The sequence below is a fragment of the Punctularia strigosozonata genome, assembly GCF_000264995.1.
Source record: "Punctularia strigosozonata HHB-11173 SS5 unplaced genomic scaffold PUNSTscaffold_6, whole genome shotgun sequence".
Classification (NCBI taxonomy): Eukaryota; Fungi; Basidiomycota; class Agaricomycetes; order Corticiales; family Punctulariaceae; genus Punctularia; species Punctularia strigosozonata.
The window spans coordinates 181,606-193,829 of NW_006767438.1; the positions used below are offsets into that span (position 1 = coordinate 181,606).

The window sequence follows — 12,224 nt, forward strand, 5'->3', positions numbered from 1 at the left end:
ATTGACCAGGGAATGCATTTGGCGACTTCGGGTGAGGAGTATAGCCCTCTTGGCCACAATCGATACGTTGACCGACATGCTCCGCCAGATCATCTTTGCAGACTCGTCGAAGGTCTGAGTAATATGAAGCAACTTTCCTACAATTCGCCGATCGGAACATTACTCAGTGGATACGACTGCTCCTGGCTCCCTCGGCTTCTTTCTAGTATACCCTCTCCGGGATTCAAGGGTCTCACAATCACCTATCGCTGTCCGGATTCTGTTTATAACTCATCCATGATCAGTGCTCGCTTCTTTAGGTATATTCGCGACACATTCCCAATAGAAACGCTGAAGGGTATTCGTTCACTTCGCCAATTCACCTTCATTTTGCTCTCGCCACCTCATATGTACGACAGAGTTCTGCGAGACGCTATCGACGAAGTACGGCTGTACTACAAAGCGCTAGAAACATCGGGCGTAGTCACACGAGTAACTATCGATGTCGGCGATGATGCCTAGGCCGGGGACGAGCTACATGATACCTGCCTCACAGTCTATCTGCAAGTGTACGACCGGGCAATTCTAAATTCGATTACGCCTACAGCGGTTGCAAACAAGGATTTCGCAGCCTCGGCATTTCTGAAAGAATGTCAATACCTTGTAATCCTTTGAAGACCAGTTTATACTCACGAAGAGATACATGGGAAGATGGTGGTAGCAGTGTTGACACTTGCCTCCTCCGTGTCGATGACTCCAGCTGGGGTGTTCGCAATCGTGGTTGACTCGCAGATCTTCGATAGCCTGTCGCACAAGTCTTGCTCGATGGTCGTAAGGAGATTCCTTCTGAGGGAATTCATGCTCATTCCTGGCGCGCTCCTTTCCCTTTCCGGTATGCACTGTGCGGGACCCATGGGACTCGAAACCCTCGCGGAACGCTGCCGCGCTTGTGGATCTTGTGGCGGTTGGTCCACTGCTTGGAGAAGCTCGGGACACCGCTGCCGCCAGATGTGAGTGCACCCCGGGTCGTGGGGCAAGTAACATAGCCATCGTAGTGGCGGGCTCGTCCGGCGTCTGCTGTCGAGAGGGTTGGTTCCAGGAGCGAACCGCAGGGGCGGGCGCTGAGCGTGCAGGGATGGGATTAGCAGGAGCTGCTCGCTCTGGAGCGGGAGCAGGAGCGGGAGCAGGAGCGAAGCCATATTGACGAACGGGAGGGACATATGCGGGGCGTACAGGGGTGGGGTCAATAACAGGCGCAGGAACTCGAGGAGCTGGAGCTGGGGCAAAGCCGTATTGACGGTCCACGCGGGCTTCGGCAGCTGCCACCAGCCGACGTTCATCCCATTGCGGGCAAGAACAAGTCTTCCACCTTGCCCTGCACAAGTAGCAAAACTCGGTTTTGCATCGGCATGTCATGTGGTAGCATCCGATAATGAGTTCGATCATCTGTTCGCAGCCAGGGCAGCGAGTCCAGCCCTCCCTTTGTCCGACGCTGAGGACTTCTGCCTCGCTGTCGTTCTTCTTGCAGATGTGGGCAAGTTCGTCCACCTTCGCTTTGCAGAAAGAGCACGTGCGGGTCTTGCATGTCGAGGAGTTACACTCGTAGATGGTACCCTGAGATTTCTGAGCCCCGAGGAACGTGCTGCAAGCGGGTGCGGCACAGTACACCCTCTTCATGGTGCTGAACTCCTTGCGCTTCTCCAAGAAAGCATTCACTTGCGCGCTCTCCATATGCGGGCGGACCGCGTCGAAGGATATGTGCTGTCGGCAGCAGCGAGGTGGGAACAAGGATTCGTCGCGGGTTGCGGCCTGGAAGAGATCCAGAACGCAATCCTTGTCGTAGAAGTGACCGCACGGCGCACGGACTTCCACCCCACGGATAGGATCTTGGCATACGACACAGTTGTGTCCCGTAAGCCTGTCTTGACGTCAGATATCTCCGGTCCTCTTGGAAGGTGATAAGCATACCGGTTGCTCGTGGTTTTTTGTTTTTCCGGGACCTTTGCGGCACCCTCTGCCTCCTCGGATGGCTCCAACAGCCGCGAGAACCACGATCCGACGGCGGAGAACCATGAGCTACCTTGAGGCTTCATGTTGCTAGCGCCGGTGGGGGCCCTGATCGAACCAGTGTGATATCAGACTGGAACGTGACGCGAAAGATAGCGAATCAACTTCACCTTGAACTCGGGGTTGCAGGCGTCTCCAAAGATCGATGGCCATCGACGACTTGAGAATTGTTAAAGAGGATAACGGAGGAGAACGACTCAGGCGTACCGACGGTGTCTAGCGCTAGCCCGCCGTTTCCTCCGGCTAGTTGCAAGGCCATCTGGCGATCCGCGTTGAACTGCTCGAGTTGTCGAGCATCTTCAGCGAGGAGCGCCAGCGCCAAGTCTGTATCGGTCTGCGGGTGATGGGTGTCGTCGACAACGTCTTCGAGATTGAGTTGTTCGATGAGTGCGAGGAGGTCTTGTTCCTCGCGGCCGAAGACTGTGTTTCTGGCCCTACTGGACTGGGGCTGACGAGATGGCCCTGCGGGAGCGGCCATCGTGAGGGCAGGTCCCAAGGCGTTTATCCTATTCGAAAGCTATCGAGCGCCATTTCGCGCCCGGCGTGTACATGTACGCCGTGTGACCTGCACATGCCGTCCACATCGGGTAGTTACTAGTCCTTGTCAATGCACTGAGCGAGTTGGCACGTCATCGATCTCCCCAGTGAACCATGTCGGGCGGTCGGACAGGGGGCAAGGTCGGTGAACTGAGAATCGGTCAAGATGAAATGCGAGCGATGCGGTTCAAAGCAGACCATCTACAGCGTCGACGTCCGTCTCGACATGCGAGCAATTCCCACGATTTATGGTTGAATGCAAGGACGATTTGATGTACATACAGTACAATGCGCTTTATCATGGTTGCTATTGGCTACATCTATGTATTGGGGTCGCGGAGCAAGAGTACTGGCCTAGTCCATTTGCGGTGACTGTGAGCACCGTCGTGGTGCAGCTAAGTATGCGCTCGTTTAGTCAGCACTCACGCAAGAGACGTTTTGGCAACGAACACGTCTTATACGTCCGCCGGATTCAAGGATGCGTTCTTCTGATGGAGGGCAGGCGTCCGGTCCAAATTTGAATGGGAAGAGAAGCAAAGAGTACATTAACATGGGAGCCGCATTTCTTCGTGTTTGGACTACGGGTTACAAAAGTGGTATTAATCTACGTTCGTGGGGGATATCAAGAGCATTTGTGCGTGTCTGGTGAGATCGCGGTTGCGAAAGCTGGAGATAAAGAGCGAGAGTCATCCAGGCCAGGCCAAGAGGGAAGTCCGTCATAACTACGGTACCGTGCGCCTACGACGGAACAAGGCTATTTTAGGGGAGGGATGCGGTAGTTAACCTCGTCGAAAAGGGTTTATGTGTCCGTGTCCTGTATGGTCGCAGTGTCCACAGAGTCCTGAGTGTCAAATGTCCGACGAGTCGCCACGGTCGTCGTGCTATACATCCGGTTGTTCACGAGCTAACGATAACCGACGCATATGAATGAGCGCCGGAACCGCAAAGGAGAGAATCCAAACACTCACCGCTCCGATAGGCCGGGTGTAATCCCGATGATCCGCCAAGCTCACCGCCGATGGGCTGACCATACCCCCATAATGTCCACCGCGGATGTTCGGATCCAACAAACCTTCGCGCACGTCACCCGAGCCCTCCGTGATCGCGGGCGACGGCAGCGGCGGGAGCGTCAGCCCCGGGGAGAGCCCGGGCCATTGCCTCGGCACATGTGGCTCCACCTCGATCTCGCCGACCTCGCCCGCCAGCGACGCAATCGACGGTCGGCCGTGCTGGTGCGACGCGCCGGCGAAATGCAGCATCGGGCCGGGGTTATTCAGGCGCCGCATCGTCGCGGGGGGCGGAGGCGGACCGGAGAAGAGCGTTTGGCGTGGCGACTGCGGCGGAGACGACGCCGAAGACCACGTCGCCGGAGCGTTGCTACCGGATCGCCTCCGATTGAACGCGGAGAAGAAGGCGGGCACGTTCGGGGTCGAAGCGCTCCCGCCGGGCGGCGAACGCGGCCCCTCGGTGATGTCCACCTGAGAGTCCATCGCGGAAGCAGGCTGCGAGAGCGAGGCTCTCTTCCACCGGAGGGATCTGGTAAAGAACGACTTCTGACTAGGGCTCCGGCCGAGCTCGCTTCCGCCCGTGCTTGTTCGGGGTGCTTTGGCAGGATAACTGCTGGGCGGGTTAGGAGAGCCCGCCTCGAACCAGCCTGAGGTGCGATGGCCTTCGGAAGACCCGCGACCCTCGCCAGAGGCCAACGAGCGCTTGTCATGCCCGTGCCCAGAGGACGAGGAGTGCCCCTGAGCCGAGCTCGAATGATGGAACAACGTCGGTGATGCGTCCGCCTCGCCCGAACCGTCGCTCGGGTGCGGCAACGGAAAACCGATCGCCTCGGTCGACGAACCACTGTGCCCCTGCGAGGACTGAGCGTGCCCGTCCCCTGACGAGACGGCCGTCGGTGACCGAGGCACGGGCGCGATGACATGTCCGCCTAGCCACGCGCCAGGATCGAGGCCGCTCGAGTCGCGCGCCCGCAACGAACCCGACATCGAAATCGCCCTCGGCGGCTCGGAAATCGCCACGCCTACGGTATTCATCTCCTCCGCTGCCTGTCCAAACCCGATCGCTGAGCCTGTCGGAATCGACCGTCGAGGTGCCGATGGGCCACCGCTACTCTCGCTGCTGGACGCGCCGTATCTAGCGTTCGAATGACCGGCCGAGTGCGACTGGCTGCCGGACACGTCCTCCGAGCTGCTGTGCGCGTCCATCTCGTCCACCATCAGGAAGTCGGATTCACCAGGGCTGCTCTTCGCCGCAGCCGGCAGCATGAGCGCGCCGTATCCGCTCGGAGCGCGCGGATCCACATGCGAGAAAGGCAATGCGACGGGGCCGCTGCCCGCGCCGCCGCGCATGCGCTCGGCCATGACGGGGCCGCCCAGTCCGTCGTCCTCGTCGTCCTCGTCCCCGTCTTGCAAAGGGGGGCGCATACGCGAGCGCGAAGGAGGGCCGATGGCGGCACCCTCGAGCTTGCGAGTGTTATGTCGCCGCCAAGCGAGGAAGACCCAGATTGCGGCGGCCGCGAGGGCGACGACGGCGCCGACGACCACGCCAGCGATGGCACCCGGATTGTGGGCAAAACTGCACCGGGAACAAGAAATGAGTAAATGGTGCATGAACGGAAGTGGCAAAAGACGTGCTCATGGTTGATGTTGCCGGTGCCGCTGTTGGGAACCAGCGTTCCGGAGGTCATGACGCTGGTCACCGTCGTCGGGTTGCCATTAGGCTCGGTGGAGGTGGTGACGATGGTGGTGAGAAACGTCGAGGTGGAGAACTTGATCGACGTGCGAGTGACGATCGAGGACGATGAGGGCGGGTGGTTGTTCTTGATCGTGGAGCTTGGCGAAGTGGTGGTCCGTGTGATCAAGGAAGAAGAGGCGCTTGGGGCGAGGACGGGCGAGCTACTGCTCAAGGAAGTGATGTCCGTAGGCGCGGTGGAAGTTGAGGTGGCGGAGGGAGGCAAGCTGACAGAAGAGGATGATACAGGCGGTGACGAAGTGGAGGACAGCGATGAAGAAGCAGAGGAAGAAGTCGTGACACTCGTAGAGGAAGAAGATGATGTATTTGAAGTCGAAGATGTGGTGTCTGTAGATGTAGAGACTGTAGTGGACGAAATCGTGCCCACGGACGAAGATGAGGTAGTAGATAGCGTAGTAGATGATGTCCCAGAGGTAGTAGATAATGTAGTGGTTGATGATGTCGTGTCGGATGCGGTGGATGAAGATGTTGAGGAGACGGTCGAGGTACTCTGGGACGTCGAAGATGATGAGGACGCGGATGTGGTCGGCGTCGAGGAGGATCCAGGTGAGGAAGATGTTGTTGATACAGATGCAGACGTGGTGGTCGTAGGCGGGGGCGAGACGGAAGAGGGAGAAGATGACGGAGTCGTGTTTGTGGTCGTCGTGGAAGAGGTATCGGTGCGAGACGCAGACGCAGAAGATGAGGGCCCCGGGAGTCCGATAGAGACCGAGATGGATAGCGAAAGCGAGAGAGATTTCGACAGCGGGTCAGACGTGAACGGGAATGAGGTGGGTAGCGATAACGTCGGAACCGCGGAGGTGGTAGGAGCGAGGGAAAGCGTGGGCACGGAGGAGGCGGGGGGAGAGGACGATGACGTTGCGACAGATGAGCTTGATGTCGCACTCGGAGAAGGAGTGGAGGACAGTACCGATGTGAGCGAGAGATCTTCGGTGCGGGAGGCGGGGGCGGACGCCGGTATCGCGGATGCAGGCGCAGTCGTTGCATTGTCCGACGACGAAGCTGGTGCCGAAGATTCGGTAGAAGACGCCAAACCCGACCCAGTTACCGATGCCGGCGCAAAAGGACCGCTATCCGTGCTCGCTCTGGCGTCTCCTTGCCTGCGCATCAACTGCTCCGCTCCTCCGTCTTCGTCTCGCCCATGCTTTTCGAGTGCCCAGTGCACGGGTGACGCGCTCGCAGCTGGAGACGCGATGCTCGCGCCAAGGAGGACCATGGCCTGTGCCAGGTTGGCCGACAACCGGCGATGCTGCCCTAACAAGCTGGATCCCATTCGCAAGTGAGAGTGCTGAGACTGCCGCCGATTCCTGCGCATGCATTAGAAGAACGGGCGAGTCAGTGTACAGGACACGAAAACAAGGGAACGGCGCGGTATAAGAGACAGACGAAGGATGATAGGGGCGAAGAAGAAGAAAAAGGAAAAGCAGAATAGGTCGCTGTTGGATGCTCGAAACAGGAGACAACGCGATGTCAAGTGGGACTTGCATGAATAAACGCCCTCCGATGCCGACACGGAATAAAGGCGTCGGCATCGGTCAAATGGATCCCCGTAGCCAGCCATAGCCTCACGACCGGAAAAGGTGATCGCGAGGATGACAAGTGTAACAAACGTGGGAACAATACGAATCGGGGGTTGGCTATCTCGCCCTTCCCGCTGCTCCCGTTTCATTATGTCGTCAACGGCAGCGGCGCGCTTCGGAAAGATATGACGCGCGATCAGAAGGAGGCGCGACCGCAAGCGACGCACTGATATGGGCGTGCAGGCGTCGCTTGCTACACACGGATGACGACACGACAAGAAGGCCACAAGAAGTCCAAACACGAAAGACAGAAGAAGCCGGGCGTTTGATATGGACCGAAGCGAGCCCAGCCGATCACGCTAGGTGCGGCAGTCTCGCACCCATACGGAGATGGAAGCAAGTTGGCAACACGAGAATGGATATCGTGTCACCGTCGACGGCAGTAGAATGAAGGGCGATAGTGCGGCGGGTGCGTCGACCATGGCAAGCGCCGGCGGCCTCGCGCGGAGACGGAATGACAAACAGGAAGAGAAACAACCAAGAACGAACGGTGACGGTGAAACCAGGGCAAGAAATGTGGGGGGGCAACTCACGAGGAGGGAAGACGCTTGCCAGCTCGTCGTCTCGGGCTGACTTCGGCGGGGCATTGCATATCCCAAATCTGCACGTCTGTGTTAAGGCTCGGCCATCGGGGTCGTGGTCGACTCTCGGCCCCCCATACGGAGTTAGGGGCAGAAGCAGGAGTACGTGTGGAGGTGGAGGTAGAGGTAGAGTCCGATGAGGAAGAGCTTGACGATGAAGGACCGTGAGTGTCGAAAGACGGTGGTGGGCTCCCGTCCGGGGGAAGATCCGTTGGCGTCGAGGAGGAGAGCTTCGTATGTTGCTGCTGTCGTTCTTGTAGTTGGTCGGTATATTCGTCCGCCGCCGTCGTCGTCGCCATCTTTGGTCCGTATGCTCGGCGGTGGTGCGCGAGCGAGGGGAGGTCACCAAAGGCGGGGCCGTATACGAGAGGCCGCGTGCGCAGGGTAAAGCGTTCCACAGGGCGAGGCGCTGTCAATCAAGAGAGTCGCAGCAGGCCGATAACTCGGAACTTGATTTACGTCGTGTAAGTAGTGCGGACGGTGGTGACAGCGCTAGCGCTCACCAGAAGAGGGTCATGCACGGATTTGTCGAAAGCTGGGCGTATAGGCTCTAGCTGACGGGATGCATCGCACGCGCGCGGGAGAGGCAGCGAGAAAAAGAGAAAGGACAGGCGCGAGGGTTTGCAGTAGAGGACCAGCTGGCTGCACCGAACTGGCGGCGATGAGACGGTGGAGTAAGGACTGGAGGTGGGCACTGGCAAGCGGTGCGAGACACCACGGCTCGCTCTGGCGCCCAGGGACATGGCGCGCAGGAGATCTGCTGATGTATATCCGGATTTTGGGGGCGCGTTCGCAGCCGACGGTTGTGCTCCCTCCGGTTATTCGCTCTTCCGATACACCATCCTCCGGTTTTTCGACTCGGTAGACGCGCTGCCGAACGACCCAAGGCTCGCCCCGGACAACCTCTTCGTCCACTCCACACTCGCCCACCGCCCTGCAGATCAACAAAAACCAGCGAAAAAGGCTAAATGCGCGTCCATACCCTAAACGTCGCGGGGGGTCCGCCAGAAGGCGCCCACTCTGTTCATCCCCGCCAGCCGAGATCGCCGACCAAACAGTCCCCTGATCGCCGGCCCCGGCCGCCTGCCTTTCCTTGCCTTTCCTGGCCAATCTCCCGTCCTTCGTTCGCGCGCTCGTCCGCCTTTCGTCCCGACTTGGACTTGTTTGACGGCCTTGCTTCTTCATCTTGTGCAACTTTGGCGTAATGCGGAGGTCCGAGGATGCACTCTAACATAAACCACGGTGGGTATTACAGTTATACATCTCGCCGCTGCGAAAAGGAAAACTGTACTCCAAGCCTCATGTCCGTCTCCAACAGAGCATATCCCACAGCTGTGGAGGGCGACGCATACCTTGCCGTAACTGGGGGGGAAATCCTTCAGGACCCACCTCGGTCCCCACTCGACGGCGGGCGCTCGAGCTTCGACATGAATGGCGACGAGAAAGACGCAGCAACGCAAGCGCATGGAGACGGTCCCGGCCTCTCGAGCCCTGGCGCCAGGAACGCCCGCACGCCCGCGAATAACCCAAAACCCCGATTTCTGACCGTCGTGTTGGCGACCGTCCCGTTCGTTCAATTCAGTTCCGCTCAGAGTCTCCCGCTTCGTGCACATATTGAAACGACCGTTTCTCAGGCCGGCGGCATCATCAGGTGGTGGCGCGCACGCGGTTGCCTGACATATCTCGCCTATGCGATGGAACTCAACGCTCGCATGACGCAATGCCGACCTCGACCCCCTTGGCACTTGATGAGCTGGCCACGGTTCGACGCGATGGATATTCTGTCATTTTGACTGTGCTTTATTGCGTTCGTGCCTGATAAGACGGAGCCAGGACCACGCTCGAGCCCTCAGTCTGGCTTCTCGCAAACATCGGACAGCACACGCTCTCGTCTCCTGTAGCACGCGACAAGTCAGCCAGATGTATGAACTCACAGCGAGTAGGACGGACGGCATTGTTACCAGCGCCCTCTCTGCTATCCCGACTACCTGGCGTTCTGTGGTCCGAAGTACGAAAACTCGAGCTCGCGCCCGGCGGTTCCGTCGTGCATGATGAACGATGACCCCGTCCTTATAGGCGAGATAACAGAGACGTACACTTTGGCCAATATCACGGCTATTACTCATACCCCGGACAGCAGTAGCCAAATCAGGATGATCTTTCACAATTGCACGGAAACGGGTACATGTAGTCTCCGATGGGGCCAGGCGTATGTTGCAAAACAAATGAAACTGGCAGGACTTCCGCCATTCAGAGGACACTAGAGCAGCCACACTATCTACATGCATGCGAAATCAAGTAGAGCTCGCGCAATCGTGACCCACCACAAGAAAGCGACGATATAAAATCTTGACTCTGAGGGAGGAAGTCAGTTTGAGTCGCCATCGGTGCACCATAGGCGTCACGTGTTTATGATCAGCGAGCTGCTCACCGACGCTGCACGCACTTCCATCTTCCATCTCATAGCTGGACCGGAATATTGTCATTATATTGTTCGCTCGTCGTCACGGCTGGAAGATCGGAGAGGATACCTACACCTGCAAGTCATGGCACTTACCTGGTTATAGCAACTTCCACTCCGAGTAACACCCTCAGCTTGCCCCGCGACACGTGTTCCAGCTACATCGGACGAAACAAATTCGCCATCAATATCTTTACTGAGGCGCTCGCGTGTCTGTTGGCATCTGGAGATCGCAACAGGCCTCTTGTCTTGATCTCTTACGTGGCAGGGACACATGCTGACTACTTATCACTGGATGCAGCACACAATCCCCTTTCGTCATCCATCCGGCCCTGGCCTGATCCCGTCTTGTACATGTGATGAAAGCAAGGCTTTGTTCCATTTGGCATATTCGAGTCTACGTCGCCAGCTGCAACTCCTGACTCAGAGACACTATTATATAAAGGTCCGAATGAATTATCGAACAAACATGTCCTCAGGGCAAGTGACGAGCGTGATCATGTCCACTAAAACCGACGATATCCAAGGATCGTGCAACTGCGGTTCCATCACTGTCACACTCAAAGAGGGATTTGTGGAGGGGAAACATGCTGGCGTAGCCTGTCACTGCTTGAATTGTCAAAAGACCACCGGTTCATGTGAGTCCTGACCTTCTCACTGCAAGCCGTCCTACGATCTGACTCGATGTTGATCGAAGTGTTTGCTTACCTGCTCCCTGTCTCGCGTTCCGACTTTACAATCTCCGACCCCTCCTGCGTCCTCCGAACCTACGCTCAACACGGGACTGATTCCGGCAAGCCAATGTATCGGCAGTTCTGCGGAAATTGCGGCTCCAGCATCTTGTCGCTTCCCGATTCCGAACCGGATGGGGCGTATCTCAAGCTCTCTCTGTTCGGAAACGACCTCCCACCGGCCGTGGAGCTCTACACCGACTTCGCCAAGCGTGAGTAGTTCATCACTTGGCTTTGCACCGATTCTAGACGAACCTGGCTGACGGTCCTTGCATATTGCGACTATAGCCTGGGAAAAGTCGCTAGCGGAGCATCGCTTCCCCCGAGCGAGCACGTAGACGGTCCACACGCCGTTATCAGGGAGGAAGTAGTAACATCAGTAGCTCCAAATGAATAATTTGACGATGGTGGGATGATCGTGCTGTCTCAGTTTCTAGCTGACGCGACGACATGAGTAGAAGTGTTCGCTTGTGAGTTGCACGGCAGCGTGTTATGTAGCCTAGCTAAAGGGATTCATCTTCAGTCATTCTCCAGCCCTGCGAACGTTGAGACGAGCTGGAGCGATGCGGAGCCTGGACGAGATAACCACATGTCCTGGCGACGGTCGCAATCCGTGAACAAAGTTCAAGTACTAGTCCGTCCCAAATGTCGACGCTGACGCAGGCCTCGCCAACAACAAGGAGAAGATATCACTGCCTTGTCTTGCCAGCTGGTCTTACCAAGCTCAGCACGCTGCGGTCGCCACGCCAAAGGAAGACCGCACCCCAGATTCCCGGGACCCATACTCGATGTTCACCGAGCTTGCGCATTATGGGAATGTGAGAAGCAGCTAGGTTGAAGCAAGCAATTCCCGTGCTTCCCTCTCGGCCCAACACAGAGCACTGGGTAGGCACTACACATCTGCGTCGACCGCATCCGCTGGAAGTGACCATCTAGTCGTGTTATGTTGCGCTCAGCAAGAACCGAGGTTCGTGCCCGCGTGCCCGCTCTTTGAATACACCTGTCACATACACGGAGAACACCAGTAGAATGCAGAAGCATTCCTCGTTCTGTTCGTGATCAGTCGCGATCGATAGCCTAGGTTGGCGCTCAAGCTCGGTATGCGAGCCACTAAGGCAATAGAACAATTTCGTGAGTACGCGCAAGACCGGGACCATGCAGTTGAGCGAGGACGACCTACTATCGGGGATATAGTGCGGACATAACACAAGTCGGCTTCTCACTTATCGATGTCGCGACGTCAAGAGAACCCGCTTGCTTTCAACATCAACTCTCTTGGTTGACAGACAAGGAAGTAGGACATTTCCATCCTGCTACTCTGGGCACTGGCCCTGGTCTTTCCGGCCCGTTCTAGGCTATCCCTAAATTTGGTCCGGAAGACGTTGCATTCGACACAGATAGACGGGCGGGCCGTTCAGGTCGGAGGAGATAGCAAAGGGCGGAGAGCCCAAGGAGACATTGGGGATGGGGGCCCGGGGAGGCGTCTAACGCGGGATAATACGGGGCATTTCCGGGGGGGGGGGGGGGG

General features: G+C 57.5%; 6 protein-coding genes across 6 annotated transcripts; 3 read left to right on the plus strand and 3 right to left on the minus strand.

The window, feature by feature from the left end:
• Window positions 1-1,323: 1,323 nt before the first annotated feature.
• PUNSTDRAFT_17680 (uncharacterized protein) lies at window positions 1,324-1,833 on the minus strand (the record flags this gene model as incomplete). The annotated part of the gene is made up of 1 exon (XM_007383398.1): window positions 1,324-1,833. A coding segment is annotated over one exon (510 nt), but the record flags the coding sequence as incomplete, so codon positions are not given.
• Window positions 1,834-3,382: 1,549 nt separating this feature from the next.
• On the minus strand, window positions 3,383-5,201 carry PUNSTDRAFT_133945 (uncharacterized protein; the record flags this gene model as incomplete). The annotated part of the gene is made up of 2 exons (XM_007383399.1): window positions 3,383-3,487; window positions 3,552-5,201. The coding sequence occupies 2 exons, from the start codon at window positions 5,199-5,201 to the stop codon at window positions 3,383-3,385; spliced, it is 1,755 nt and encodes a 584-aa protein (XP_007383461.1).
• A 33-nt stretch (window positions 5,202-5,234) lies between these two features.
• Window positions 5,235-6,626, plus strand: PUNSTDRAFT_44321 (uncharacterized protein; the record flags this gene model as incomplete). Its single annotated transcript, XM_007383400.1, has 1 exon — window positions 5,235-6,626. The coding sequence occupies one exon, from the start codon at window positions 5,235-5,237 to the stop codon at window positions 6,624-6,626; it is 1,392 nt and encodes a 463-aa protein (XP_007383462.1).
• Window positions 6,627-7,452: 826 nt separating this feature from the next.
• PUNSTDRAFT_133947 (uncharacterized protein) lies at window positions 7,453-7,803 on the minus strand (the record flags this gene model as incomplete). Its single annotated transcript, XM_007383401.1, has 1 exon — window positions 7,453-7,803. One exon carries the CDS (start codon window positions 7,801-7,803, stop codon window positions 7,453-7,455), a length of 351 nt encoding a protein of 116 aa, XP_007383463.1.
• Window positions 7,804-8,805: 1,002 nt separating this feature from the next.
• On the plus strand, window positions 8,806-9,181 carry PUNSTDRAFT_133948 (uncharacterized protein; the record flags this gene model as incomplete). The annotated part of the gene is made up of 2 exons (XM_007383402.1): window positions 8,806-9,071; window positions 9,139-9,181. The coding sequence occupies 2 exons, from the start codon at window positions 8,806-8,808 to the stop codon at window positions 9,179-9,181; spliced, it is 309 nt and encodes a 102-aa protein (XP_007383464.1).
• A 1,253-nt stretch (window positions 9,182-10,434) lies between these two features.
• Window positions 10,435-11,034, plus strand: PUNSTDRAFT_133949 (uncharacterized protein; the record flags this gene model as incomplete). The annotated part of the gene is made up of 3 exons (XM_007383403.1): window positions 10,435-10,603; window positions 10,663-10,908; window positions 10,985-11,034. The coding sequence occupies 3 exons, from the start codon at window positions 10,435-10,437 to the stop codon at window positions 11,032-11,034; spliced, it is 465 nt and encodes a 154-aa protein (XP_007383465.1).
• Between the last annotated feature and the right edge of the window lie 1,190 nt (window positions 11,035-12,224).